The 27,984-nt window shown below is 41.5% G+C and overlaps 1 protein-coding gene across 1 annotated transcript; it reads right to left on the reverse strand.

Annotated features, from left to right (window-relative positions):
* Window positions 1–502: 502 nt before the first annotated feature.
* On the reverse strand, window positions 503–27,974 carry tmem240a (transmembrane protein 240a). The gene is made up of 4 exons (XM_050065036.1): window positions 27,159–27,974; window positions 26,653–26,759; window positions 19,214–19,422; window positions 503–2,175 (listed from the first exon to the last, which is right to left on the reverse strand). The coding sequence occupies exons 1-4, from the start codon at window positions 27,213–27,215 to the stop codon at window positions 2,021–2,023; spliced, it is 528 nt and encodes a 175-aa protein (XP_049920993.1). The 5' UTR covers window positions 27,216–27,974; the 3' UTR covers window positions 503–2,020.
* Window positions 27,975–27,984: the final 10 nt, after the last annotated feature.

A 27,984-nucleotide genomic window follows, 5' to 3' on the forward strand; every position in this document is an offset into this window, starting at 1 on the left:
ATTCCATGACTTTTCCAGGTTTTCCATGATGGTGGGAAACTTGTGCCATACGGGTGATGTACAAACGCAGTGCTGTAGTGCCAGGTGGCTGTGTGACCTTTCTCACACATGCTGAAAACCCCCCAGAATGCAGCACTTACGTAGTTTATAATTGTTCTAAAGTAGTTTGCTGACTAATCAATAACTCAACAGCATCAAGGGAAAATTAACAGTTTTGGTAATCAGTCATTGAAATTATGTTTCAAACTCACTGCTTCAAACTTCTCAGATTTGAGGATATTTTAGTTTTATATCACTGAATGCCTTAATATCTTTAGTTTTGAGACTGCTGGACAGATAGTACCAACAATTTAAAGATGTCAACTTAGGGCTGCAGAAATCTGTTATGCACCATTTATAGATCAGAAAATGATAACAAAAGCTATTTCACAGATTAATCATAATGAAAATAATTTAGCTGTTTGCATTTTCAAACAATACTGGACATCATGGACACTTGTGGCAGGTACTATTTGGGACAATCCAGTCAGATTGAAGAGGTATGCATGCTAAAGAATACCCAACCAAGGTGAAAATATTCTTTTAAATGCCCTCACTGTCACTGGAACGTGTCGTATTGTGCCGGTGGACAATAGTGGAGGGCTTTTCTCAGTTGCATCAGCATGTCATTGGCATTGTTAGTCATTTCACAAGTGTTGTTAGTCAGTGCTTATGAAATTTCTATTAGAATTATAACAAACCCAACTGAAGTTGTCAGCAGGACCTCTCTGTATAATCTGTCTGTTGTTGCTGCGCTGAAATAACCTCTCGCTATGAGAATGTGTTCTCATCTTCGCTCATATGATTGGAGTGACACAATCAAACATCAGAGGTCACTGTTGTGCTTCAATGGCACTTTTAATAAAACAGACATTTCATCCTCACAACAGCAATGTCTGGACAGAGAGGACGAGGGGGGGCTGGGTGAGGGTTCCCTCTGCTGATAGGCTGGTTGCTCCTGATAAGTGAGAGGGAATTGGATAAAGAAAATTGAACTGTGCTGTTGAGCACAGTGTGGGGAAGATGGAGGGGTGTGTGTGTCTGTATGTGTGTGTGTATGTGTTGAACTCATCTTGGCTGGCATTTATTTCTCCTCCCGTGTCTACTAAAGAATGATAATATAGCAAAGAGAACCCCGACCACAACCGTACACGCTCCCCTCCCCCTCACATATTTACAGGAAAAATTAATACATTCAGTTAATTCACTAAGTAACAAAGCTAATTAATCTGTGTTTTAGCAGAAATCACATGGTTTCACATCCAGTTTTCAAACAGACTCATCTTCCTGTTCCATTCCTATAATCTTTAACCACACAGTCCATCATTAGGTTTTCTATTGATAAACGACTCACACAAAAATCCCCCCACGCACCCCCTTTTTAAAGACTGTTAAATCCCACTTGCCCGTATTTATAACTATTTACAGAAGCAGCAATCTAACCATCACAAAAACCCACCCACCCACCAGTCTCATTCACCCCAACCAACGCCAACAAAGTCCCACTCCCACCCGTTAGAGAAAAAAAAAAAAATCCTGACACCCGTCTTGCCGCCCGTTCCATACGCTGCCCACATCTTACCCTGTTCTAAAAGAGCATGCCAAGTTTAACAATGAACACAGAAAATGTCTCTATACAGAAAAAACACCCTTAAAAATGTTTTTTTTTCTTCCTCCTCCCACAATGGTGGACATGGACATAAGACAAGATTTCAGTGGCAACAAATAATCATCATCTTGCTCCATTTTGGGATTTTTTTAGTGCTGACAGGGGCCGGGTTTAGTCATAAGAAAGTCCTGTCATGGGGTATTAAGGGGGCCATGTTATGAACAGTGGGAGGGCAGTTTTCCAGGGTCTCTGAGGCAACAGTTGGCCAAGGGGCAGTTTGGGAAGGGGGATGAGGGCTTTTGGAGAGGAAGGGAGAAGGGGTTTTAAGGGGAGGGGTCTAGGTTTTTTTTGTTATTATTTTGTTTTTTAGAGTCAGAGGTGGCGGGGACTAGGGTGACCATTGTGGTAGAGCTTCTGCTTGATGTGGACCATGTTGCCGCTGGAGTCTTCCAGCTGTCTGAGCTGGGCTCGGCGACGGAGGTCTCGAAGATTGCAGAACTGGGGCAGCCATGACCAGGACGGGGTGTCTGGAGGGAAGAGATGAGAGGTAACAGGACAGTCAGAGGAGGCAAGTGTTAGAGTGTGACCAATAGCTGAAATTGGCCTCTTAAATACTAGATATTCTGCAGTCTGTATCTGCCTCTGATGGATGCAATAACCTCATGATGGATATGCCCCTTGAAATGGTCATCTGTTGGAAGTCGTTACCTTGGGTTTTTTCTAATGGAAAATTTTGATTCCTCCAAAATAGAGCATGAAATCACAGGGTAACTCACAATTGGCACAATATTACATTTGCAATTATATGGCAAGAAATACATCAATGAGCCGAAAGAGGAAATATACTCCTAAAACTGCAAAAAATGCTTCATTACAAATAAAGCAGGGATGAAACTTGTAGTGTAGCCTATTTATTTACTGCATTATCACATTCTTTGAGTTTCATTTTGTTTTTTAGACATTTGAGATGAGGAAAAGTCCGTTCTGTGGCCTGGAGTTTAGAAATATAGAGTCCAGCATACAGCTTTTAAGAGTAAGATTTATTTTGCCAAGTTAAGTTTTTGCATGCATTGAAGCCTAGAAGGCAGGTACCTGTAAATAAAGTTGCTGGTAATGTATTATCAAATGTTCATTTTGATTACAAACATTGCTGTTGAGGTAACAGATGTCCTAAACCACATAACACAAAAAATATTGATACTGTATGTCATGTACTGTAGAAGTATCTGCATTCAGTCCTGAACATTGTGTACCAAACATGACATGCAACAGTCCCAACCAGAACTGAACTGGGGAGGTTACGATTATGTCATACTTTATGTGCCTTAGATCAGTGGTCCTATATCTTTTTTTGTGTCAAGGACAAGAACCCCTAAATTGATACACATTAGGTAACGGACCCCATTTGACAATATTTCGCTTCAGGGACCTCCATCTGAAAACATTTTGGGTGTTAGATATGATTAGGCCCACAATTCTATAATTGACAACAACAGTTGAGAATTAGACACTGTTATGACTCTTCCTGACAGTGGGCTCACTTTTATAGTGAATTAAACAGTTACAATACACTATTAGCCATTTTTCTAGGGGACCCCCTGGAACTCCCTCAAGGACCTCTAGGGGTCCCCTGACCCCTGGTTGAAAACCACTGCCGTAGATAGCTATGGCGAAATCCAGAGTCTAAGCATTGTAAACACACAGAAGCATGAACATGTGCCAGTATTTCAATGACAAACAGATATAAATTGACAAAAGATTGAGCTGAAAGAAAACTTGAGAGTTTAAATGTCCGCAGGAAAAGAGGCAAACACTTCTGCATCAGTAATGCAACAAGTTCTGCGACACAGAGTATCGATAGTTTGCCACAATCACAACATGTCACAATACTGATTACTTCCTTTCCTGCTCCAATACTTTAAAAGTGATTTATGGTTGTGCTTAAACCCTACGCATGTGGCTTATGCCGTTGTGAGCATTTTTACTTCTGTGGTGGTGTGTCTGTGTCACTCTGCAGTTACACCTCCAAAACACTAGTCGGCGGCAGAGGTTTCTGTGAAGTGCCGTTAAGTTTAGTTGATTCAAAAACTCATTAAACATGGCTTAATAGAGACAATTTCAAACACAAGTACACAAATCAGCTTCACTATAACTCACAGTATTCACAGATAAACACTTGTGTTAATCCGGACACATTTTCCCCACAAATACAACATGCTAACGTTATTAGCACAAGCCTGTGGCATTTTACATTGTATAAATTAGCCTAGCAACTAGCTATCTTTTCATCAAAACAACTGTCCTGTACTAAACACGTTTTCCAAACAAATATAACATGCTAATGTTATTAGCACAAGTCTATGGCATTTTACATTGTATAGATTAGCCTAGTGGCCGCGATCTTTCCCTCTACTCATATAAAGCCAGGAACAACAGCAACATGTAACAAAGGTAACGTCACACAATTTGGCTCCATTACAACTCACAAGGTTCACCGACAGAACAACTGTCACACTAAACACGTTTTCCAAACAAATACAAAATGCTAACGTTATTAGCACAAGCATATGGCATTTTACATTGTATTAATTAGCCTAGCGACGAGCGGAGATTTCCTCTGCTCATATGAAACCTGGATAAATCCCTAAGTATAAATCCCTGAAGGATAGATCACACACAAGACTTAAAATTCTATTTTAATGGAGGCCTTACTGTCTTTATTATTTATTGTTTCTTATCTGTGAACTAATTAAATACGAGCTCCGTTTCCACTGAGGGAAACGGTGTCAGTATACAGCAACAGACAGGAGGTCTGCGTCACTGCGACGCGTAGTTACAATTCTAGGGAAGTGCAGGTTAGGCTATAGTGTAGGTTACGGCGTAGGTTCTACATCAACTCTTACTACACACAAGTACATATGGCAAAGTGTAAGAACAGTGTAGAGCCAGGTGATATGGAGAAAATCAAATATTACAATATTTATAAACAAACACCTCGATATTCATACTGTAGCGATATTGTGGGGTTAACCATTGGTGCTTTCTCAAAATATTTACACAGTAAGATTTTTAATTAATAATCATCAGTATTGTGGATATAATGACTGTGGGTAAAGGCAAATAACAAATCAGCTAAATTGCATCACTTTACTCTAATGCAGCCTTTAAAATGAGGAAAAGACAACACTGACAATATTACGAAATCCAAAATACACTATAAGACTAATCCCACAATATCGATATAATGTCGATTATTGCCCAGCCCTACGATAGCGTATGTAGTTTATTGTTAACCAACAGTATCTGGCTGTTGTAGTTGTGCAGACATGAGCAAAGACAACTGAATGCAGGCTTTCGAGGACGAGTCAGCTCGACAATGCACTCATGAGATCAAGACACACAATAGTGTAAAATCCCTCTTAGCCTGGTTTTCTGCCTCTAAATCCAGTTAGAGGCAGACAAGACACATCAACAACCAGCAACACAGAGGACTGATCTCTGTGCTGTGTACTGGCCTTTTCCATGCTGACGTGAATGAGTCTAAGCGCCTCTTTCACACTAATGTCCTCTATTAATGTATGCTTGAATTTAGGGCTACGCTGATATTGGCTTTCTATTTAACAATGTCATTTTGTCCATCTCTGATATAATCCTTTTTTTCATTGTCATAAATGTCATTGTCATGTATTTTCAGCCTACCCTGCCAATACTATTCTGAGCAAAATGTTGAATATGTATTTTTCCAGTCAAATTTTAAGCAAACCCCCAAAATATCTTCCATACAACATCAATCCAGAAAATGTCCCAGAATCAGATGCACAGAGGTTTTTGTACTCTATTGTGTGCAGCATAAAAGTGAGTTATGAGCTCCATACAGACCTCACACTGGAAAAGCTGATGTTTAATATGTCTTTAAGCCACCGATTTCATCATAGCTGTAACAACTTTTAATTCTGGGAAGTAAGGGTGAGCTTTTTGCGGTAAGGGCAGAGTGACAGAGACAAGATAAAAGATTGGAGCACTGAAATATTGGATGGGAACAGTAAATGGCATCAATCTCCTCAAGTGCACCATGCTGTTGCCCTTGATTCTTCACATTTGTGTTTGGGCTGTTGCACATGTGACTGCGTCCTGGCATTATGTCTCCACAGTCACGAGGATTTTACAGGTGAGATTAAGGCTGACCCAGCACTGTAATCACACATTTACACTGGTGGGGGACCATTTGCAATCTACACCTTCTGTGACCCAAACCCTCCAGGGGCCTGGGGAGATTTCCATCCCAGGATAAATTTTAGAAACTTAATAGCTAAAGTGACCAATTTAGAACATCTTATATCAGGGGTTCTCAAAGTTTGATGACTGAGTGTCATTTTAGGGGGCCAGTATGTGATTTAGGGCCACACAGTGCTCACACTATGACCTTGTTGTGACACACTAGCCTCCTTATTCCTGGGCCCCATGATACCGTGCGTGTATTATGGGTGCACCTTGTGGCGCTGAACTGGAACAGGCATTTTCCAATGGTAATGGTTAGCTAACAATACACTAATCATCCTTACTAGAGTGACTGGGAAATAAAACACTGAACACAGTGAGTTGTGCTGCTACCCACTCTCCCCTGGGATCTCTGCAAGTGATGTGAGGACTCTAAAACTTCACCTGAGCCTCCCTCCCCCTTTAACAACAGTTTTTTAAACTGCTGATTGATAAATCGGAGTTAGTGAAACATAATGCCGAATTATTTTCTGCAATAATCCAAAATCTAATGGAAATCACATAGGCTTTTTGCCAACAGAACCAGGCATTTTTAGCAGATTTAAAAATTGGGGGGAGATGTGTCCCCATCTCTATATATTCTAATGACTGCCTGGAGCTGAAGGTTCAAATGCGTCTTTCAGTCTTTGACCAGTTAGCAGTGACTGTGCTGTAAATACAGAATACACAGGCCTGCCGTGAAATCAGTGACTGTCTGGAGACAAAGTGGGATTTCATGAATGTGAGGTGTATGACACAAAGAGTGGAATGGCGGAGCAGACGGTCGTGCTTGTCGGGTTATAAACCGGAGCCGGCGAGGCAGAGCGAGGTCCACAGAGACAGCGGGAGAGAGAGCGGGAGAAGGAGGGAAGAGCCCCAGACAGCAAACCCAGTAGCAAATGGCCCTGCTAGAGGATGAGCAAGAGGAGGGGTGGTGGTGGCGGTGGGGAAGAGGGGATGAGGTGTTGGGTGGAGGGGAGGTGAGGTGGGTGGAGGGGAGGTGAGGAGGGAGAGAGAGAGAGAGAGAGAGAGAGAGAGAGAGAGTTATTTATAGCTGTGAATGGGTATGCTGTCCACAAGGACTGCTCTGAAGGGTATCCAAAGGAAAAGGGGCAACGAAGACAGGTTTCTCATTTGAATAAAAGGATGGGGATGGAGTCCGGAGAAATGGTAATGCAAAGCAGAAAATGGGTGGTGGAGGCACAATTGTTATGCTCTTTTAGAGGAGAGGGGGGGGTGGGGTGTTAGATGCTGAATGCCAAGTCATCATTTTCTCTATTTTTGAGGTAGTTTTTGTGTTTCCCTTCCTTCAGTGTCTTTGGAAAAGAGACTGGTATCAGGTATTTACAGTCATTAGTGATAAGGAGAAAAAAAGTTGCAGCAGGAAGCACTGTAAAGGAAATGGCCAGGAGTAGATTCAATAAGTGAAGAGGGAGGAAGAGAGGGAGGAGCAAGAGATGGAATTAGAAGGGGGAAAAAAAGCAATGGGAATCAATGTGCATCTCAATGCACTGTGTGTGTGTGTGTGTGTGTGTGTGTGTGTGTGTGTGTGTGTGTGTGTTTCTCACTTGCTATTCCAGCTGCTCTCTCTCATTCTATTTATAGCTCTGGAGGAGAGAGTGTGTGTATGTGTGTGTGCAAGTGGGGGTGGGGATGTGACAGCATCTCCATCCCGCACCCCCAACACACACCCTTCCCCACTCTGTCAGCCTCACCTTCACTCCTCATCTTGGGGAGGCTAAACGAGTCTGACCTAGCATCAACGTCACAGTCGACACACACACACACACACACACACATATAAGAGAAAGGGGCATTCCCTCCCAGTACAAAATAGGAAGCGTATATCCCCCACTCTATAACTGCTGCTAATGAATATGGATGCTCCCTCCTCTCTGGGTGTTTTTTATGATGATGTATTTTACACTGTTGTACTAACGCACTGGAGAAAATAGCATCGTCTGACTCGCTGCTGCAAAAACCTTCCACACCTCTGAGCACAGCAGCAGCCTGCAACTACCAAAGCTTGTACAATTCGAGCACCTTTCTTTAGTGCAGCAGCTTGTAAAAACACTGAAAAATCCAAACACCACATGATGTTTTCAATCCTAAAACACCCATATTAGTGCGCGTTCAGTTCGATTTCAAATAACGTTTGCTTTTAACATCACTTGATACTTTCCTGTCCTGCCTGAGGAGCTTTTCCGTGGCGGTCCACATATCCAGGTCACATATCACCTACTTTATCCTTAAAACTGAAGATCCAGGCCACCTCCACAATACAGGCCTGACACTGAGCGCAGACAGAATACTCTCCTGTTTTTAAAGCCACATTGCTCTATTCAGTGTCTTTAAGGGGAGACACCACAATTAAAATCTTTTTATTTTTTGCATTCACTGGTCCATTTTATGATTTTTGGGGTATTTTGCATCCAGAACATGCCTTTTTACAGACTAGTGGAAATATCCAAAATGTATGGAATTTTAAAACATATCTTTTCAAGGCCATTTTTCAAAAATCTCTACTTTAGTAGTTCTTACATAGACCAGACTTTCCAGTTTTATTCTTACCTATATTCTAAAGGTTTCTACAGAGGGGTTTGTTTATATATCATTTGTAACCTGATTTATAAAACATTTTATTCCTAAAAACATGGATATTTTTTTAATGGCTATTGACATTTTTTTCTGATTTATGGAGGGATAAAAAGAGATATCTAAAATTCCCCCTGTACAAACCTTTGACTATAATACACTCACTGGCTACTTTATGAGGTACACCTATTCAGCTGCTTGTTAATACAAATAGTTAATCAGCCAATCGCGTGGCAGTAACTCAGTGCATTTAGGCATGAAGACATGGTCAAGATGACCCGCTGAAGTCTAAACTGAGCATCAGTATGGTGAGGAAACGTGATTTGAGTGACTTTATACAAAGCATGGTTGCCCCAAAGGGCTGGTCGGAGTATTCTAGAAGCTGCTGATCTACTGGGTCTTTCACACACAACCATCTCTAGGGTTTACAGACGATGGCTGAAAAAGAGAAAATATCCAGTGAGCAGCAATTCTCTGGGTGAAAATGCTTCGTTGATACCAGAGGTCAGAGGAGAATGGCCAGACTGGTTCAAGATGACAGAAAGGCAACAGGGACTCAAAGAACCACTCGTTACAACCAAGCTATGCAGAAGACCATCTCTGAACCAACAACACATTGAATCTTGAAGCAGATGGGCTACAGCAGCAGAAGACCACACCAGGTGCCACTCCTGTCAGCTAACAACAGGAAACTGAGGCTACAATTCACACGGGCTCACCAAAACTGGACAATAGAAGACTGGAAAAACATTGCCTGGTCTGATGAGTCTGGATTTCTGCTGCCACATTCAGATGGTAGGGTCAGAATTTGGCGTAAACAACATGAAAGCATGGATCCATCCTGCCGTGTATCAATGGTTCAGGCTGGTGGTGGTGGTGTGATGGTGTGGGGGATATTTTCTTGGCACACTTTGGGCCCCTTAGCACCACTGAGCATCATTTAAACACCACAGTCTACCTGAGTATTGTTGCTGACCGTGTCCATCCCTTTATGACCACAGTGTACCCACCTTCTGATGGCTACTAGCAGGATAATGCACCATGTCACAAAGCTCAGATCATCTCAAACTGGTTTCTTGAACAGGACAATGAGTTCACTGTACTCCAATGGCCTCCACAGTCACCAGATGTCAATCCAATAGAGCACCTTTGGGATGTGGTGGAACGGGATATTTGCATCATGGATGTGCAGCCAACAAATCTGCAGCAAATGCGTGATGCTATCATGTCAATATGGACCAAAATCTCTGAGGAATGTTTCCAGCACCTTGTTGAATCTGTGTCACGAAGAACTGGGGCAGTTCTGTAGGCAAAAGGGGGTCCAAGCCGGTATTAGCAAGGTGTACCTAAAAAAGAATTTTGAAGCTGCCTTTATCCAATGGTCAGATTTGTGCTCTGGAAATGTATGCAAATTGGAAAGTATTTAACTAGATAGGGGGCGAAAAAGGTATAGTATAGTACAGTTTGGAGAAGCAGGCTGGAGTCCAACACAGACGCTAAGCAATGTGTTGCTGTGGACAAGGGTCAACAACAAAATGTATTTTAGCCTCATAAAAAAATGTCCCACCCAAAAATATTCATATCAGTTTAAGTGTATGCTTTATTAAAAGTATTTTCACAGCTTTATCTTTTTGTCAAATGGCCCACTTTGACATGGACGATTTAATGTTTAGTTCTTCGTCTATGCTCTCGTCAAAGCCACCAGACCCTTTAGACAAATGTAGTTGTAATTTAAAATTACAAAAGTCATTTTAGCTTGATGAACAAGGGAGCTGCTGGTCTACCACTGCCTTGATCAATTAGTTAGTTTATGTTACTATGTAACTGTAGGGAATCCAAACTAACCCTTAAATGCCAAAGTCACACAATAACACAAACAAGCTAACTAAACGAGGCAGCGGTAGACCTTTTGCGTTCAGCAATTTTAAATCTGGCTCTGAAGAGAGGGTTATAATTGCCTCATTTTCCCATCAAACAAATCACTGTCTGACGGTCAGGTAAAGCGGTGAAAATACTCTAAATACATTATACACTTTAATTGACATCGATTTTTTTAGTGGCTAAGCTACATTCTGTTTCTGACCCCCCTACAGCAGTATATTGCTTAGCTTCCATGTTAATCTCCAACCTGCTTCTCAAAACATTGGGCGTGCTGACTGACATCTACTGTATGTAACATACTGTCTCTGCCTAAGTAGCCCATACAACCCCACTTAAAAGAATCTGAACCATCCCTTTAATAATGTAAGTAGTCAACTTCAGAAGTTTCACAGTAATATCTGTTTGTTAAAAGTTTTACCTGATTCCCCTTAAATTGAGCTTATTTGTTCCCAAGAATGCAAAAACTTTGTTAGTGTTTTCCCCACAGAGTTTTATCCTGGCTTGTGAGAAAGCCTGTGAAACTGCCATGACCGTGAGAAACTAAAACACTGTAATCCAGGATGCGAATACTGAGCTTGTCAGTGAACATCTTGGCAGTGCACATAGATGAACCCTCTGCGTTGTCTCTTTAGCAGAGCGCCAGACTATGAGGGATTTCACGCTGCCATGTCATGATTTCACACGTGTGTCTAATAGCCGCTTAGCTTTACCGTCACTGAAAGCATTTTTTATTTCTTTGCTCGTGTCTGCACAACCACACAAGCCAAATGTTGGTGAACTATACACAGCATGTTCTGTCTCATTAAATCTGCCACATTTTTCTTCTTTTACTAAGGTAACATGCATCCTTCATCTGTCAGGAGGAGTAAAGAAACAGATATTTCAACGAGAGTGCTGACGGGAGACAGGAAATTAAGAAGCAACTGTAGCACTCAGTTGGATTAAAACACATGGTATGTGGGAATGTAGCTTTCACTACAGCACAGCAGATGGTGGGAATGAAGTCATCTCTCAATCTCTGTTTCTCGAGCCTGGTTTGAACCAGTCTTTGTAACTGCTGTGTGTGTATTCATATATGTATTGTATTGGTTTTCACACAAAAGCAGTGCTTGTTTAAAACAAATAACAGCTTGGCCAGATTTTCTCATTAGACAGCACATTTTCAGCAAGTACTGCCCATTAATTCACATTATCGTCAGTGTGATGTGAAGTGACAAGCTGTGCACTTATACCCGTCTACACACTAAAACACTTCATGTATCTATCTGTGGCTTTCTGCAAACCTATAAATATTATCCATATTTTACAAATCATACACAGTAGCTGTCAATTAATGCTATCTTCTTTTCTCATGCTGCAACTGCATGTAATAAGACTAAAGCAGGAAAACCAGGAAAACCATGCAAACAAGCGGAGCGCATACAGTAACTCCTTATAGGAGTTCCAGGACCAGAGTTCAAATCAGGACCCTCTTGCTGTGATGTGACAGCGCTAACCACCGAACCACTGTGCAGTCATAATGTTCTCAGTAACTGGCCTTGGCACACAGACATTTCTGGGACATACAGCTACTCTTGAGGCAAAAGTAATATCATTAGTTGAGTTAAAAGCCCTGCACACCCATGGTAACCCAGCAGAGGTGATTTTAGGCAGATTAGGGCTTCATCCACACCAATGGATCAGTGATGTGACACTTTTTTTGTGTCCCTGTGAGGATACATGGCCAATACATTTTGAGAGAATATTTAGGTGATGATGACAAAAATGTCAATGTGGTGTAACTGTAAAAAAAATTGCACTAAATAATTAAAGTTGCTTAAACAAGATAAAATTCTCAATGAAATGCCCTATTAACTAGTTTGGCATAATCTTTCATTTGAATCATTTAATAGTAAATAAATGTAAAGGAACACCATTGATCTGAATATTACACATAATTTAGAGAATATTTACTGGTCAAGTCAACATGCTGAAGTGTCATGGTGGTGTAACCATCATTCAGGAAGCCATTTAGTTACTATTGTGCAAAAAGATCATGTGGCGGGAAATCATATCACAGAGAAGGACCACTGATGATACTAACGACCAGTGCCAAAGTTAGTAGCTCTCTTAAAAATATGTTTTCCTTCAAAAATGAGTTTTAACCACAAGTGCTTTAGCACTTCAGAAATAGTCTTTGTCCATACTGACACACCTGAAAATGACCATTCATGTACACTGGGCCAATATAAACAGAGAGCAGATTGTCTACTCTGCGGATGGTTGCTTAGTTATAGAAAATACTAGGGAGATGGCAAAAAGTAAGACGAGATTTCTTTGCTTGGACCGACGACGAGGTGGAACTGTTACTGAAGGTCACACTAAGATGGTCAAGGTGGCCAAAGAACAGGTTGGAAGTCTTTGCAACGCAAACCCGGCGACATGTTAGAGCAGTACCGAAAGCGTTATCCATCAATCAAGGAATTCTTGGCAATAGAAAAGGAGTACCTACACAAGAAAGATAAAATCACAAAAGTTATGTAGGCCTAGCTATCATGTTTCGGCTTGACACGTCGTGACCGACAAGGCCTAATCTGGAAGCAAACGTGGGTGTCTGTCTCATCGTCTCCAAAAGTCTCTGTTTCCACCAATCCAGACTAAAACTCAACCTCAGAGTTTTCAAACTAAAACAGGGTTAGCAGCATTTTCAAAAGGTCTCCGTTTTAAAGGTCGATGCAATGCGTAAACATAGCAATAATTCTGTTTTTAAACAAAAACATATTAGTATGGATCTAGCCAAAGTCTCTTTATAGGTTTTTATGGGCATGTGCTCAGTTGCTGTTAGCTTTGTTGAGTAGGACAAATACACGTTATCAGTGGATTCGCTATGAAACCTGATCGTCACATTGCTAGGCTGTGCTGGTAAGGTGTGGTAGGGGTTGAAATAGGCATGAAAATGGCACAGCCATCTTGAGTCAACAGTTCTTTATGGCAACAAATACAAAATACCACATGTACCAACAGCATCAAGTGCAACTGCTTAGCGTTTGCTGAGTTTACTTGAATAAACATTGCCACTGTCAACTAGCTGCATAATTATGCCCACTGCTAACAGACTAGACCAGCACATACGAGTAGTTTGCAAAACGCCAAGGCCGGGCTCCTTTTTGGGGGGATAGAAAACAAAAGATCCTATCTATGACACTGCAATTTGATGTGTTTGGATTATAATTTTGACAAGTTTGTATGCATTCATTTCTTGTTAAAGTTGGGGTAAAAGAGGTTTAAAAGTTAAATCTGAGATTAACATCGAAACACATTACACATAGTAGAAAACACTTGTGGAAAATGTGAAAAGACTGGGAACAGTATAGCAGGCCTACTGATTTGGGGAGTTTAACTGGATTTTTTGGGCAGGGCTTAAGGCCTGCTCGATGACTTAAGGTGCGGGCACACCAAACCGACATCAAAGAACTAGCGACGACGAAAGCCAACTGCTGCGTCGTCTACGTCGCCTCACGTCACCTCACGTCGCCTCACATCGCCCTGTGTCAGTTGCATTTGAACACACTACACGGACTACATCCGATGGCCAAGTGGCACGTCCATTCTGCGCCTGCGTGAGAGAGAGCGGAGTGACAGAGTGGTACATCCTGATAGCCGAGGTGTTACCTATCTGTGCAGCCGAGCACCGCAGCACCTCCACTGGCTATTACATTCAGACGGTCCCGGTGTTTCCTCCGCAGGCTCCACTTCACTCAGCTTCACTCAGCTTAACCTGAATAACAAACCAGGGCTCAGTTCTCCGGTTGGATCCAAACGGAGAGCCGGGGCTAGCTGGGAAGCTAGTGGAGGCTAACTGGCTGTGCTTCCCTCCGTCATGCTGCGCTAGCCACTCCCAGCTAGCCCCGGCTCTCCGTTTGGATTCAAACGGAGCTCCGGTTTGTTATTCAGGTTAAAGTGGGAAGAAGCAGCGGATCTGTCAGGGAGCTGAGTGAAGTGGAGCCTGAGGAGGAAGCACCAGTTAGCCCCGGTTTCACTACAGGCAGATTCACTCGCTACAGGGGCGAGGGGATAAAACCTAAACAGCCCATTAGAGTGATCTCTTTCACCGACTAGCTCCGCCGCCGATTCCACATGCTCAATCGGCTGAAAAGCTGGTGACTTAAGCATGTATGGCTAAAGCTGCTAGATGGAGCATCCATTGTAACAAAACAATTAAAAGAGGCTGCGGCTTTCCTGCAAGTGGGCCTGGCTTCAGCACATTTAGTGGAAAGGCCCCCAGCATCTATATGCATATCTTTTCATGATTTTGAATCATAATTATGTATATATATATATATATATATATATATATATATATATATATTCCCTATGTTTCCCAAACATTTGATTTATGGACAGGTCTTATTATTGTTTTGTGACCTTTCCTGAACCTGAGCATTTGCAATACCTTAATAAATTACTGCCCCTGTCCAAGTGGGCGGATACTACTTATCCGGACATCTATACATATTTGATTGAATCACCAGGTATTGGTAGGCTAAGTGCTGTCTGTAAATAACAAACTATTTGATCTACAGGCTAAGATTTAGTTGGAGATGACTGTGTGACTGTACTGCAGCAGCATCATTTCGTCATTTACCACACTGACAGTGAATATTCAGTATCTTATGTGCCTCAAATCTCAGTGTGAAAGCCTTGGTTACCGACTACACAACAGCTTTTCTGCATTTTCCTGTTTCTCTCCTTATGTGACAATGTGTTTCTATTCCCCAAAAGGGGGCACTGTCTTGGCATTGACACCAAGCTGATCTAGTCTGTGTGTATCATGTGATACTAGCAATGTTTCAACAGTCACGCAGCACAGCACTAGGTTTTAAATTAGTTATACAGGGAAACTATTTTGTGCAACATTTGACAGGTTTTGGGATTTTTATAAACATATTTTAGCAATAGTCAAAACAATCGCTATTCAAAACTTTTCCAAAACACTTAAATCCAACCGATTTCCAGGCCTGGAAAACATTTTATTTAATTTCATGACTGTGGGAACCCTGTATATAACACACATGTACATCTCCTCAGTCTGAGTGTAAAAAGATCAAAGCAAGTTTCTGTATTGGGGAAAAAAGGAGGATAAAAGGATTGCTGTGGGACTGTTAGAGGAATAGTTTGACATTTTGAGAAATATACTCATTCATTTTTTTCCCCCAATAAAGTATATGAGAAGATGATGCCACACTTATGTCTGAGCATTAACTATAGAGCTATAGCCAGCAAGTGGGCAGCTTAGAGGTAACAGCTAGTATGGGTTGATCCAAACTTAAAATACACTGCACCTCATTTGGTTAATCAGTTCACTGATATATGAAAATGACATTTGTTGTTTTATAGTTACGTGCTGAAAGTATTTTCTGGCCAGGTGCAGTGACTGGTGTCTTGGTTATACCGTGGGGTTGCCAGACAACCAGTGGTAGCTCCACGAAGTCACTGCATCCAAAATAATTGCTTTAATTTTCCTTGGCCTCAGCTCAGCCTTTGACAGGGTGGATAACTATATTTGGATCAATTCTATGGACTCGGTGTGGTGCAAGATTGGTTTACTTTATACCTTAAAATACGTTTTTGTTCTTTTGAGGTTGATTGGGTCCACTCTCTTGTGGCATCCCCCAAGGGTCTATCTTGGGTCCTTAATTATTTGCTATTAATATGCTCTCCTTGTATATCACAGATGACATGCTGTTTTAAAGTCCAATAAAGCCTTGTGTTATAGATGTATCTGTATTATGTCATATCGCTCTCATACTAGCAAGTGCTGGATATCAAAACATTTTTGAAAAAAGTTAAAAGGCTCAAAGTCAGAGATCCTAACAATTGCCCCTCCTGGTCCCTGTACTAGAGCTTTCTGGTATCTTATGTGTAATCTGTCAGCCTGTCAAGAAACATGATGCCAAAAGCCCATAATCTCAGTTTGTCTTTAGATGTTTTATTTTATCAGTTAGATTGAATACTTTAATTTATGTGCAGCTCTGAAGAGGGTCATTTATGCTTGTATGTCCTCTAGGCTTGATTGTGGTGACGCTCTTGTGCTCTTTGGAAGAGAAATATCAACATGCTACAGTTAAATTGAAACACTGCTCCCAGGCTAATCATGCTCTCAAAGAGAAGTGACCACAAATCCTAGTCTCCCTTTAAAGATTGCCTGTCAATTGTAGAATTGATTTTAAGGTTTTAGGTCAGCTTATTTGTGTGATTTATTAACCCCCAAGTGAGCCTGATTGCTGCTTGAGATCCTCTTTCAGGGCCCTTCTAGTGATTCCCAAGTCTCTCCTCATCACCATGGGAGACATATGTTTACTGTCTGCGCTCCTCAGCTGTGGAAAATCTATGCCTGAAGTTAGTATCCTCTTTTAAATCCTTACTCATTCTCATATCTTTTATTTATAATAGATTTAATAATTTGAATATTTTAATACATTTACATTATAGTGTTATCTTTACCTTTACACTGTAATTTTTTGGGGGGAGAAACTGCTATGAAAGTTTATTCCTTATTATTAACATACACTCATGCTTAGATTAACTTCCACATTTCAAACATTACTAGCCAACAATCAACAAGACAGGGAAAGTTATTTAGTCATGAATGTCATAATCACAAATATAAATTGAGGGAATTGCCATTTTGCCTGTTAGCTAACTTGTACCCTGCAAAGCTTTTTTTTTGGTCTCCCCCTGAGGTTTAACTCAACCAAATGATAATTGTGGGTTGCGTCATCTTCATTATTTCATCTCCTATTAATATTCTATTTCACTTGACTGCATTGCGTTGCTATTTTGCTCTTGCAGTGTTCCCAATGAGATCATTTAAGGTTTAACTTTGCATTTACACAGCGGTGCACAGAAGCTTTGTAGAGCGGAGGCTGCTCTGTCAGACCTGGCTTGTAACACTAACTGTTTGATATTTAATACAAACCATTGCTGAAAACCTACTCAACCAAAAATGCTGAGAGGTGATTTTGTTTGACATCAGCTGCCACATGGACATTAACTTTTCTGTTTGGTTCAATGCTAACACAACATAGCTAACAGGCTAATATGGAAAGACTTGCTGAAGCATAGCAAAAGTGCAGTGATTACAATACTGTATGCAATCAAATATCTTTTACGAATGATGTGTTGAATTAAATATCTGTAGCAAATTTAATGTGAATCAGCAGTATGTCATAGAAACAAAAAAATGGCATATATGAATCATGTCGTTGGCTTAGATTTGTTTTTTGACAAATACTTATCTATAAAAGCTGAATTTAACATCATAGGCTGTATCCCAAATTTGTATTTAAGAAGCTCTATATGATGTTCAAAGCATTGATATGACAGCAAACAACTATGTGTTATGTAAAAATATAGTGGCATAATGGCGTCCTGAGCAGACAGTCCAGCTGTGTGTGCATTTTAGTGCATGAGTTTGTGTGTAGGCTACTACTCTCATACTGCGCTTACCACTGATATTGAGACAATGTTGACGTAGGCGTGAAGAGCACACTGTTCAGGTCCCCACAGGTTAACACTGTTAGCTCTGTCAGCACTGTTGATGTTGCTGTTGTTAGCACTGTTTGTGCTGTTAGCATGATTAGTTGCTATCCACTGGCTCAGCCACCTCAACATATCCCCATACAACGATTTGTATGATATCACATGAATTAGCCACCATGAATACATACTTAATGTAACATATGTTCGTTTGTTAGATTTAGTAAAAGAAACATGGTTGGGCATCTTTGGGTTTAGGAAAGTAAAGTTACATAGGTTGGGTTTTGTAAAAGAGACATGGTGACGACGTACCTCTCCTGGGGAAAAGTCCTGTGTTGTCTGACTCACCCACCCTACATTTCTCCTTATGCGGACTACTTCCTTATTTACTCCCATTAGGGCATTGGTCTTGTGAGCCTGGCCTTCCTGATTACGTGGGTTATACACAAATTACTGGCTTATGATTACATGGGTTGTATACAAATTGTGGTACATTACTTTTTGTAGGAAAACATACAAACAGTGCATGAGAACAACCTGGCCACCTCCGTTGTGCAGACAACCTCTGAAACATAGATTTGCTCTGAATATTGTAAAGACCTTTGAATGATAATTACAACCGCCTTTGAAAGCCTATATCATCGCAGTCCTCCTTAAAGTATGATTTCACTATATCTTGTTAACAATTCTCTCATAAATAATGACTTTCATATATTCAGAATATAGTAATTATACTTAATGATGGTGCTCTTAGCCTTTGTCTGCTGCCGTTTCCTAAAACAATTCAGATTGTTAGTGAAATAAGGTTTGAGGTATTTTGGCTGTCCAAAAAAGAAGACAACAATTTAAAGTTAGTTTTACCTTTAGTGATAGCCTTCGTCTGAATCATCACACAGTTGGGAGGTTTAGCTGTGATTTTCCAAGAGGTCACAGTAAACTGAGAAAAAAACAGCGAGGAGAGCCAAAAATGGGCCAAGTAATGGGGGGAAGGTCATTTACCAGAGCTCCACCAACTGCTGTGTTAACCTGGCAAACGCTTGCACATGCAGATACATGGCAGATAGATGCAGATACATATATGCATTTCTGCACACGAGCATTTTACAACAACAAAACCTGCTTTAAATCATAGATTGTTATTTCACCTGTTAAATTAAGATTATTCAAGTTTCCATTAGTGCATTCAGACCTCAGCACAAACAACTGAAATGCATAGAGAAATATTTTTTTATGATACTTAAGGGATTACTGAGCTCTTGTTTGAGTTGTGTTCATGTGTATCTGCAGCAGACCAGTAGACAATGTCCACCTTACCATAGTAGCGGCTCGCCCTCCAGGCCCTGACGGCACAGTGTAGGACTCCGTCCAGCCACAGCAGCAGCCAGCTGATGCAGAAGCCCAGCAGCAGCCCCAACATCAAGTCCATCTCCTGCTTGGTCACACTGTCACTCACAAAGTAGTTCTCTGATGAGTCCACCAAGGAATGGTCCCCATCATATGGGATTACATAGTGGACATGATGCCTTGGGGGAAGACAGACAGGGGAAGCCGATAGAAATATAAGTTATAAACCAACATAATTCTGTGAATCAAAGATATAAATGAACATGTTTTGGCCATCTCAGAGACATACAGATGGGTGCCAAATTAAAGGGAAACATAAAGTTAACTGCTGGGCTAACACAAGCCTCCAAAACAGCTTTCTTTGAAAACACCATTCTTTCAATTGATATTCTCTCATTTGGCATTTTGATGATGGTGGTGGTGAGCGCTGTTTAACATGTTGGTCAAACATCTACCATAGGTGTTAACTGTGAAAATCAAATCAATCAGAAAATCAAATATCACGATATTTTTGACCAAATACCTTGATAACAATATAATTATCAATATCAATGTCAATCATTACCATTGTGGATATGATGACGAACTGAGTAAAAGTAAATAATGACACAGCTACAAGAGTCTGGTAAGTTCAGGGTTACATCACGTACTGTAATAAAGCCTTCAAAACCTGGGGGAGACAACAATTGATCTCCAAAATCCAAGACGATATCTAGTCTTATATCACGATATCGATATAATATCGATATAAAGCCCAGCCCTACCTCATATCCTGTGTGGAAACACCTCTATATATTATGTTTTTTCTGCTCCTATATTTAGGTATTTCATTCATTACTCTTCTGTATAAACTTACCCTGTAAAATGGCTTTCCAAATGTCCTTGACCATGAACAGTGTTCGATAAGATCTAGTGTGTTGAAGCCATTTGGAAATGTTGGTTATATAAATATATATTTGTTAAGATGGAAAAACTGTTTATCTTATGAATAGTGTTTTTATATTCCATATACCCATTCTAACTTGGATGATATCTGGAGATTTCCATCTGAATTTTAATCAAATTTCACTAATCCACACTTTGCTGGAAACCCCCTGAAGCCCTCTCAAGGACCCTTGGATGTCCCCAGGCTGCACTTTAGGCAGCTGCGGCTGGAGAACTTTAAGGAGACCGGCTTGGGCTCACGGCCTGAAATAAGAATAAGCAACACTCCACTACCTCATTCAGTGCTACTGGTGCCTTTTGAAAGGCATTTTTTTGAATATCCATAGCCGCTCAGTAAAATGCATTTTGGATTAACCAAAATTTGCCAAGACATATACATCATCTAAAATGCTCCAAGTGTGCAAATATAGCTCTTGAGATATCTTATAACTAGCAATTATTTGTCAATGTGGGCTTCTTCTTTTTCATTTTGGAAAATTATCCTAGATCCAAATGGGTTATTACTAGAAAGTCTCTTTGAATTTGTTCCAAGTAGGAGAGACATGAAAGGACTAAACATGAATCCAATTTTAATTGTTTTTTTCCTCAAATCCACGGGGTGTGTGATTGCCACTGACCTGGTGTTCACATCTCACAGGAGAAGAAAGAGGTGAAAAATATGGAAATGTTACACTGATAGAATTCAAATTCAAGGACAACTGATGTTTGTAGTAGATCAGTGAACACATCACTCTGTTGCATTACAACTACATGCATGGTAGCACATATATCTCTGTATATCAACTGTTGCAGCGGCTGCTGATCAGCAGTCATCCTGTCCCTCACATTCACTTGTGCACTTTGTCCAGCATTGACTCCACTGTGAGACAGATACAGCTGCATGATATGGGAGTCTTACTATACTGGTATTACCCGTCCTCCTGAGAGGGGCTGAAGGCTTTCTCCAGTCTAACAACACAGGCGGTTGTCTGACAAACACTGTAAGGAAACACAGTGGGAGCTGAGAGATTGGACTGCTGGAAGTGAGTACAGATACACACCTCTGCGCACACACTTTGGGGCATAATATTGACAACAGGTTTGAAGTAATGAAAATTTTTAATGTTATTAAAGGGACAGTTCACCCCCAAATCAAAAATAGATATTTTTCCTCTTACCTGTAGTGCTCTTTATCTATCTCAGTTGTTTTGGTGCAAGCTGCCGAGTGTTGGAGATATCGGCCGTAGAGATGTCTGCCTTCTCTCTAATATAAAGGAACTAGATGGCACTCAGTTTGTGGTGCTCAAAGCAACATATTCTCACTCCCAACTCATCAAATACAGATGGTTGGTCAGTGGCTCTACACGTCAAACTAAGATACACTAGGTACACCTACAGCATCAGCTTTAGAATCTCTTGGCCAGTGTGTCAATTACGCTCTTTACCTGCATTGTGTCTTTTCAAAATAAACTTCCTCTTTCACAGGAAATGCACAGTTTCCATTTGTTAAATGCATAGATTCTTTTCAAAATAAACTTAGAATGTAGGTAAAAATGTAGTGTTTAGGTTTTACTTCTTTAAGTTAAGGCAACAAAAGAATGTGGTTTGGTTTAGAAAAAAACCCCATCATGGTATAGCGTACAATACGTAAAGGTTTTACTAATGTAATGTAACATTACATGACATATGTCACATAGACTACATCACGTGACATACATCACTAGCCGAGTATGCTGCACATACTAGCACACTGCGCTGTTATTAAAATAACTTTTGACTTTTGGTTTCACACAGGAAACGAACAGCATTCTCCCAGATGAAAGTCTGGTGTTTGTCTGGCCCATCCATCTCTACTCCCACCAACCCTATGTGAACTTTCTCACTCTTTATACTACGGCAGTTGGTCAGAGTATCAAAAAATGCTGCTGCCTGATGTGCCTCATAATGCTGCTAAAGGGTGCCTCAGTGGGTCGGTACCTGACACCAAGGGCCACTAACCAAGTGTTGGTATTTGATGAGGTGGGAGTAAGTCAGTGTTGCTCCAGGTGCCAAAAAATACAACAGCAATATTTCTTTCTAGAAATCATGACCCAATTACTCAAGATAATTCAGCAAAGGCCTACTCCCCCCTCCTCCATTACATCCTCATTACGTCTATGATAGACATGGGCACTGACAAGGTAACGTTAGATACATGGAAAAGGAGAGCGAGTGTAACGTTACAACAAAGACAGTCAAACACAACCCCGGAGTATTAAAACTCAACCGGAGTCAGTGATGACTGATGAGTCTTAGAATAAGGTTACAGTGCTAACGTTAGATAGTAGCGTTAACGTTACTAGTAAGTGGAAACGCACAAGGAATTTAACGTTAATGTTTGAGAGGCTACGCTACAGTAGGTTAACGTTAGCAATTAGCAACTGGATGCTGTGTTGTCATATGTAACGTTATAGCCTATGTTATATTAGAGGCAAACTAAAAATACCTGTCCAGCAGAAACTCTTCAGCCATCTTGTCCCTTTTTAGCTCAGGATGAAGCTGCATCAGTCTTTGGCATTGCTTGATGTTGACCCTTGATGTCTCCACGTGGGGAAGACAGACAGGACGCTCGGCCAATTATTGCATTCAGTCCAAATGCAATGATTCGCCGGAGTTTTTTTTAGAACCATATGAGAATGGTATAATTATGAGTTTTTTTCACTTACATTTTAGTGTGCCATCAGCTTATTAATAGCATTTTAACCTAAACAAAGAAAAGCGTAAAATTTCCATAAAGTTAAGTGTCGCTTTAAGTAACCTGGTCATGATTTCTGGAAAGAGACATTGCTGTTGAGTTTGTTTGTTTTTTGTTTGTTTGTTTGTTTGTTTTGTTTCTTTGTCGGAGTTATGAGCACCACAAGCTGAGTGCCATCTAGTTCCATTATATAGAAGAGAAGGCAGACATATCCACAGCTGATATCTCTGACACTCAGCAACTCACACCAAAACAATCTAGATTGATAAATAGCACTACAGGTAGAAGGAAAAATGTGTGTATTTGATTTTGGGGTGAACTGTCTCTTTCAGACTTTTTGCAGTAAAAGAATATTCTGGCATTCTATTACACAACTATAAATTTAAAAGACATGCAAGAGACAGACTTTAAAAACCAGCACAGACTAGGATGGCCAGAATGTTAGTTACTGCTACATTTCCTGTAATGCAACATGATAGCGTGAGAGGTTACTTTCCTGGTAAATGCCCCAGTTTGTAACACAAGTTTTTTTTGTTTTTTTGTTTTTTCACATATATATGTGTAAATAAATATCTGCTTTACTTATCTCTATCACTAACTGACATAACACCTCTTTTATGAAAGTTGCTGTGCTTAACACCCAGTGTCTAACAGGTCTTTGCTGGAAAATCCTACGAAGCACAGGAAATTAACTGTAAGTTTTAGTCATGTTTCCGTTTCTGTTGTACATTGGGGAAGAATTGAAAATGTTCAACTACAGGAATGCAACTTTTTTTTTAACAGAAAATTCACCCACAATGTTTGGTTGACAGATGTTCTCTGTAAAGTGCAGTGCAAAAACACCACAGCACTTAGTACTGAATACGGAGAAAAAAACGATCTTAAGTATTTTACAGAAGAAGCAGTAGGGCCATAGGGGGGATCAAACCCCGTCGGACCTCGCTGACTTGAGCCATACAGCCGCTGAGGTCCATTAACACCAAAACATAAAAAACAAAGCCAAGCTATGTGTAGAGATAAGCCAGAATGTTCCTCCGGGTTTCTTTCTTTTCCCTGAAGATGGCCTTTGCCCAAATGCCTGTGAACAAAATAAAGGATTATTTTATGCTGCCTGTAAGCCTGTTAAATGACTTAAAGGGACAGTTCGCCACAAAATCAAAATACGTATTTTTCCTTTTACCTGTAGTGCTGCTTGTCAATCTAGATTGTTTTGATGTGAGTTGCTGAGTGATGGAGATACCAGCTGTAGAGATGTCTGTCTTCTCTCCAATATAATGGAACTATGGCACTCGACTTGTGGTGCTCAAAGTGCACAAAATGTCTCTTTCCAGAAATCATGACCCGGTTATTCAAGATAATCCACAGACCTTGTTGTGAGCAGTTTCATGTAAGGACTATTTTCCTTCTACTGAACTACACCCGCCAACCATATCTACTGCTAACTGACCTAACACTACTGAGCTAGCTAACGTTACAGCTCAGGCCAGGAGGATGCCATTAATGTTTACATCTCACACTGTCGTGAGCACACACTTCTTGTCCATGAGCAGATGCATGCTTCCCTCTGTGTGGTGATACAGTTGGGGGGTCTAGTTCAGTAGAAAGAAAATAGTGTGCCGAGTGTCATCTAGTTCCATTATATTGGAGAGAAGGCAGACATCTCTACAGCCGATATCTCTCTGCAACTCACAACAAAACAATCTGATAAATAGCACTACAGGTAAAAGTAAAAGATGTATTTTCTGTTATTTTCAGGTGAACTGTCCGTTTAAGTCCTGTTCACCTGGACCCTCCAAATCATTCTGTGTGTGTCGTCTTTGCTAGTATAAAAATGAAAACTATTCAGTTTTCCTCTAAGAATTTTCAATGAAAATGCCCCAATGAGAGCATTTAACTCATCTTAAGACAACTATCCTGCAGCCTCTCACAGCAACCATGGCACCAATCAGCAGGGTGCACCCAGCAACACACACAGTCCACTCCTAGATCTCACCCATGCCACAGAGGCAGCTATAGGCCAGGCCTCAGCCCATCAGAGAAGCTACAACTACATCCAAATCAGAGCGCACAAGCTGCCAAGTAAAATGACACTGGCTGTGTCCTCAAGGCTGATAAGGTGAGCGCTGTGGGCGTCATGACACCTCCACGTCTAACGGATAGAAGGGCGGGCAAGTGAAACCCAAGCTCAGGTCTGCTCTATTCATCCACCACGTATCCCGCTCTATCTGCTGTTTAAGTGAAAACACATGACTGACTCTCATTCAGGAGTGTTTCCAGGTCAGTGAAAGACACTGTGTGGGTACAGTTACCTAAAAACTAACAGAAGAGGCAGAGGTTTGACTGTGCATACTACCCAGTGGTTTACTGTTTTATTAGTACACATGCATTGCTTAATACTTATAGTGGACAAAAAATACATAATTTTTGGAATTATAAATAAAGAAATTACTCCTTAATGCTGCTGAACATACTTTATTTTCTACAAATTCTGCTTGCATCCATAACCAGGCTGCTTTTGGCAGTAGCAAGTATGATATGATTGTCAAAATATTACTAAATAAGACAGTCAGTGACACATCATCTCATCACAAATCCTGTCTCCAAACATATCTTCATCAGTCTATATCACATCACATCCGCCAGCGTGTGCAAGAGGCCTTTCCAAACTTTGACTCAGATTATCCCTCTCTGACAAGCATAATCTAATAACACCTGATGATGACCCATTTCTGGATTTACAGGCTAAAAAAAACAGTGGAACTGGCCTCTTAATGCTGCTAATGAACTGCTAGTACATCAGCCCCCTCACTGCAGTATGCACAGTATACACTGCTGTTTTGTTTTAATGTGCATCTGTTCAGCTTGCACCAACATGAACGGTGACACTTCCCTTCCCACAGCACCGACTGTAGCTTGGTTTGCCAGCAGGACATGGGTCAATCAGGATCTAATATTTGAGGACAATATAGGTGTGAAGCTATTGGATAAAAAGGACTCTTACTTTAAATCTTGCTCCAACACTGTTGCCATACCCCCGGGCTCTGTAGACTTAACACCAAGAAGAAAAAAAAAACAGAGGCCCACTTGTGTCTCTGCTCATCCTCACAGCCTACAGCCTGCTCTATTACATGCTTACTGTTGATGGAAAATGCACAATACTGCTGATTAAATCCGGATCCGTTTATTAATGAGTGTCTTGCTGCTGTTTCCCCCCACTTCAAACCTGCTCTCACTGAGAAAGCAAACAGCAGGTAGGCTGATGAGCAGCCCCATAGCACTTCCTAAGCCATAACCACTTCACTTCAGCACGCATATGTTCATAATTGGCCCAGCAGGTTTATATTGTCGCCGACACCGTGTAGGCCTGTGTGAATCGCTCAGCGCACTTGATGCTCAGATTGTTTTTGAACGGCCTTATATTGCTCATAGTTCATTACCTATTTATGGCTCCGACACACACCTTCGTATATGCAGCAAATCCTCGCAGCCGATATATATTTAAAACACACACTCTCAAACACACCGCGACCAAACGTGTCATCGGGCTATCTGTTAGAGCGAATAATAAAACGTCTATGAAAACATCCGCGGCTATGTAAGCGCACAGACAGGCTGATATCAGCTTGCGGGGCTTCACCGCCAGAAATCTTCGAGGCCTCTTCAGCAATTAAGAATTGACGGGTATAAAAAAAACACAGCACACACACCACCATGTTTATCCCAAATATTGTACGAGGATGATGGCATTTACCTTCCACAGTTGCAGTGACAGACGCGGTCCTCCCCTCGTAGATGCGGTAAGATGTAGTTGTGAAAGCGATCCAGTAGTGCGTTCATGTCCATTAAACAGGCTATCGCCTGCAAAGAACCATGCAAGTCAGCTGGGACATGTCAAGCAATAGGCTAGGCTATTCCTACAGACAGCGAATTATTCTCCTCATCATTATCAAGAGAAATAACAAGCATACGGATCATAAAGTAAAGGAGAGAAAATAGCCTTGGCAGATCCTCCCGATCCTAAGAGGGGGGACTCTTGCCTCAAAACGGACTTAGATTATTTATTTATGACAGCAGGTAATTATAGGTAGGCTAACCTACTTCCACATGTCATTGATAGGCCTGCTGTAAGGTGCTTTCTCGCAAAATGCGATACATTTAGGGCTCATTTGTAGTGATCTGCTTCAATCTTAGCCTCGGTGGGTAGGCTATAGGTATTAGAAAACCTTATTGTGGCTGAGGGAGGTGATGGTGTCTTACCATTACAACTGAAGCACCAAGAATCATAAAAATCATGGTGGTTGTGATCATATGCATCAAAACTTCCAAACTGGCCGCCGTCCTGTAGCCCGGGGTTCTACCCGCGGCGGTGGAGACGCTCCGGCTCGGCTCTGGGCGCTCTGTCCCGGCAGGAGCCGCTCATGGAGCCGCCGCGCCTCTCCTGGCTCCCCGTCCCCTTCAAAGTGCCCGGTCTCCCTCCGTCCTCCTCCTACACACGGCAAGCCGCTCTCTCAGCCCTCACTGCGCCCTCTCCATCCAAGTAGGCTATCCCCCCCGGTCGGTCGGATGCGGCTGCCGCTCGCTCCAACGAGAGGCAGTCCTCTCCTAATTACCGATGCAAAAGTGAGCCGTTCTTCCAGGTGCGTTTCTATCTCTATCCCACTTAAAAAAGAACATAAAGAAAAGAAGCCGGGCTCCCTCGATATCCTCTAAGGGGTGCCTCGGTATCCTCTCTCCCCCCTTTTCCAAGTTATTCCAAACCCTGCGCTTTAATACCGGCCAATTCTGTCCTCCATCGGCGGAAACGGTCGATTTCTGTCGCCTGGACGTTTCAAAGAGCTGCACCAACTCCTCTCGCGGCCATCGCCCTCGTCTTTCTCGGAATGCTTGATAACATCGACATGAGGTCCAGATAGCTCCAGTCGGGAACTAGACCCACCCTGCGCCCCGAGTCCAGTCCGGATCCAGCAACAGCAGCTGCATCAACGCCCGGAGCCAGACACGCATGATTATCCCATCCTGGCTTCCAGCAGCTACACGAGCATCCACTCCCACCTCTAGTGCATGTCTGTGTGCACGCGCCTGT

This window comes from Epinephelus moara, chromosome 16, assembly GCF_006386435.1.
Source record: "Epinephelus moara isolate mb chromosome 16, YSFRI_EMoa_1.0, whole genome shotgun sequence".
In the NCBI taxonomy this organism is placed as follows: domain Eukaryota; kingdom Metazoa; phylum Chordata; class Actinopteri; order Perciformes; family Serranidae; genus Epinephelus; species Epinephelus moara.

Excerpts from the sequence above, each read along its gene's own strand:
- tmem240a (XM_050065036.1), bottom strand. The coding sequence starts at position 27,215 with ATGCATATGATCACAACCACCATGATTTTTATGATTCTTGGTGCTTCA. Across the intron at positions 26,760-27,158 it reads TTGGTGCTTCAGTTGTAATG|GCGATAGCCTGTTTAATGGA; the intron begins GTAAGACACCAT and ends GGTTCTTTGCAG. Across the intron at positions 19,423-26,652 it reads TGTCACTGCAACTGTGGAAG|GCATCATGTCCACTATGTAA; the intron begins GTAAATGCCATC and ends TCTTCCCCCAAG.